Source organism: Nothoprocta perdicaria, unplaced genomic scaffold (genome assembly GCF_003342845.1).
Source record: "Nothoprocta perdicaria isolate Ctin4 unplaced genomic scaffold, notPer1 scaffold_2, whole genome shotgun sequence".
In the NCBI taxonomy this organism is placed as follows: Eukaryota; Metazoa; Chordata; class Aves; order Tinamiformes; family Tinamidae; genus Nothoprocta; species Nothoprocta perdicaria.
In genome coordinates, this window is record NW_020455204.1 from 2,385,848 (window position 1) to 2,388,453 (window position 2,606).

The following is a 2,606-nucleotide window of genomic DNA, read 5'->3' on the forward strand; positions in this document are numbered from 1 at the left end:
CTGACCCGCCACTCTCTGCCCTCTCTCCTCTCCCTCTGCAGGATCCCTGGTCCAGGCAGCGCTGACTCAGCAACCGGCCTCGGTGGACGTGTCCCCCGGAGGCACTGCTCGCATCACCTGCTCTGGTGCTAGCAGCGGTGCTTATGGCTGGATCCAGCAGAAACCTGGTGGTGCCCCAGTCGTTGTGATCTATAGCAGCAACCAGAGACCCTCAGGCATCCCTGCAAGATTCTCCGGTTCTGCATCTGGCTCCACGGGCACCTTAACCATCACTGGGGTGCAAGCCAAGGACGAGGCTGTCTATTACTGTGCTAACAATGCTGGTGCTTATGGTGGTGACAAGGTCACCTCGAGCATAGCAGAAGTGTAACCCAGACTTCCTTCTACGGCAATGATCATTGAACAGTGCCTGATTTTTTCGTGTGATCTTTGAAAGGATCCCAACCACAATTCACACCATGATCTCCATGGTCTGCTGTGGTGATGCGTAGCTGGAGCCTGGGAACAGGAAAGTCCTTGTCCAGGTGGCCCCATGTGCAAAGCAGGAAAGCAAGGAGGCGAAAGCGAAAAACAGCAGAGCAAGAGGACAGGGGAAGTCCTGGAGTCTTTGAGGTTGGATGCACCTTCCAACGACTTTTGTTCTGTGGCACTTGGGAGAAAGGCAGTTCTTGGAGCCTGGTGTTTTCCAGGCTCTGGTGTCCAGAGGTGCTGCCTGGTGGGGCCTGTGGGCACCAGGTTCCCTGGTCCAGGCAGTGCTGTTTCTGCTGCCCTGAGTGGACGTGTCCCCTCGAGGCACCACCACCATCACCTGCTCTGGTGGTGGCAGCTACTTTGACTGGTACCAGCAGAAACCTGGTGGTGTCCCAGTCCCTGTGATATATTTGAACGACAAGAGACCCTCGGGCATCCCTGCGAGATTCTCCGCTTCGAAGTCTGGCTCCTCGAACACCTTAACCATCACTGGGGTGCAAGCCGAGGGCGAGGCCGTCTATTACTGTGCTGACAATTATGATGGTGTCATGTGAGACACTGAACACTGGTGGAGTTTGGAGGTGTTGGACTGTCTTGCCGTGCTCTTTGCGTGTCTTGGCCAGCCTGGCGCTCCTATGCAGGGAGCTGGATGTGGATATTCTCTTCTTGGGCCATACACAAAAACCTGAGATCTCCAAATAAGAAAGGAAATTCTGCCTTGACTCGGAATCAGCACCAGAGGCCTAAAATGCCTTGGAGTTTGGAGCACCTGTAGGTGTTACCTTAAATATGCACACTCATCACCTAGTGTACACCCCCCACCACGCTTCAGAGCGCTCATGGACCGCTGTGTGTTTGGTAGGAGAGGAGCTCTGTCTCTTCTCTGGTTAAGAAATGTGCAGCTTGCACTTGGAAGATTTTCTTCAGCCCAAGTATTGAGTAGGACCCAGCCCTCGTACATTAGCTTCTCCTTTCTGAGCCTTCAGAGGACTGAGTTGCAGGACTTTCTTAAATTGTGTGTGAGTTCTGGTGTTGTGCCCACAGTTAAATGCTCCCAAGGAGCCATCCCATCTGAGATAGCAGTGGCAGAAGTGTCAGATGTCGTGTTGTTCTGCGCGGGGGGCTCTGCTGCTGCCACGCTTGCTGACCYGACGCTCTCTGCCCTCTCTCCTCTCCCTCTGCAGGATCCCTGGTCCAGGCAGCAGTGACTCAGCCGGCCTCGGTGGACGTGTCCCCCGGAGGCACCGCCACCATCACCTGCTCTGGTACTGGTAGCACCTATGGCTGGATCCAGCAGAAACCTGGTGGTGCCCCAGTCGTTGTGATCTATGACAACAACAAGAGACCCTCGGGCATCCCGGCGAGATTCTCCGGTTCTGCATCTGGCTCCTCGAACACCTTAACCATCACTGGGGTGCAAGCCGAGGACGAGGCCGTCTATTACTGTGGTGGTTATACTGGTAGTGCTGCTGCTGACACGGTGACACCATGCAAAGGGAAGAGTTGCATGGAGCTCATGCCATTGCATGGACCATCAAACGGTGTTTGTTTTCCCTGTGCGATGGTCGCACAGCTCCCGACCGCAGCCGTCCCCACACTCCCCCACTCTGCACAGGCCTCTGCCCGGCTCTACTTCCCTCAGCCTGTGCCCAACACGGTCACTCGGGAGGAAGGAAGAGACCCCAGGCTGGTGGGGCCCTGGGTGAGCGCAGGCACAGGTTTTTTTCCAGGCATCCATGAGGAAGGAGCCCTGGGGCCTTCTTGGGTGACAGTAGGAGCTCTGCTCTGCTCTGCAGCATGAACACAGAGAATTGGCCACCAGCAAGAGTTCAGCCTAGATTCAGGGGAACCCGGGCTCTGTGTTGCAGCAATTGAGCTCTGGCAGAGGCTCCTTGGCCCTCTCTGCTCATGTGGGTCTGGGGATGGGTGTCCTATCTGCTCTGTCCTACCTGATGGGAGCAGCAGTGATGATTATGGCATCAGCAACTATGGCTGGCTCCAGCAGAAACCTGGTGGTGCCCCAGTCCCTGTGATCTATTACAACGACAAGAGACCCTCGGGCATCCCGGCGAGATTCTCCGGTTCCAAGTCTGGCTCCACGGCCACCTTAACCATCACTGGGGTGCAAGCCGAGG

The 2,606-nt window shown here is 56.0% G+C and overlaps 1 protein-coding gene across 1 annotated transcript in view; it reads left to right on the forward strand.

Moving 5' to 3' along the window:
- The first annotated feature begins 1,310 nt into the window (after positions 1–1,310).
- The window catches only part of LOC112945791 (immunoglobulin lambda-1 light chain-like), a 3,553-nt gene continuing 2,257 nt past the window's right edge, over positions 1,311–2,606 (forward strand). Inside the window, exons 1-2 of the mRNA XM_026037454.1 lie at positions 1,311–1,329; positions 1,656–1,951. Coding sequence (XP_025893239.1) covers positions 1,311–1,329; positions 1,656–1,951 — 315 coding nt within the window. The remainder of the gene's footprint in view (positions 1,330–1,655; positions 1,952–2,606) is intronic.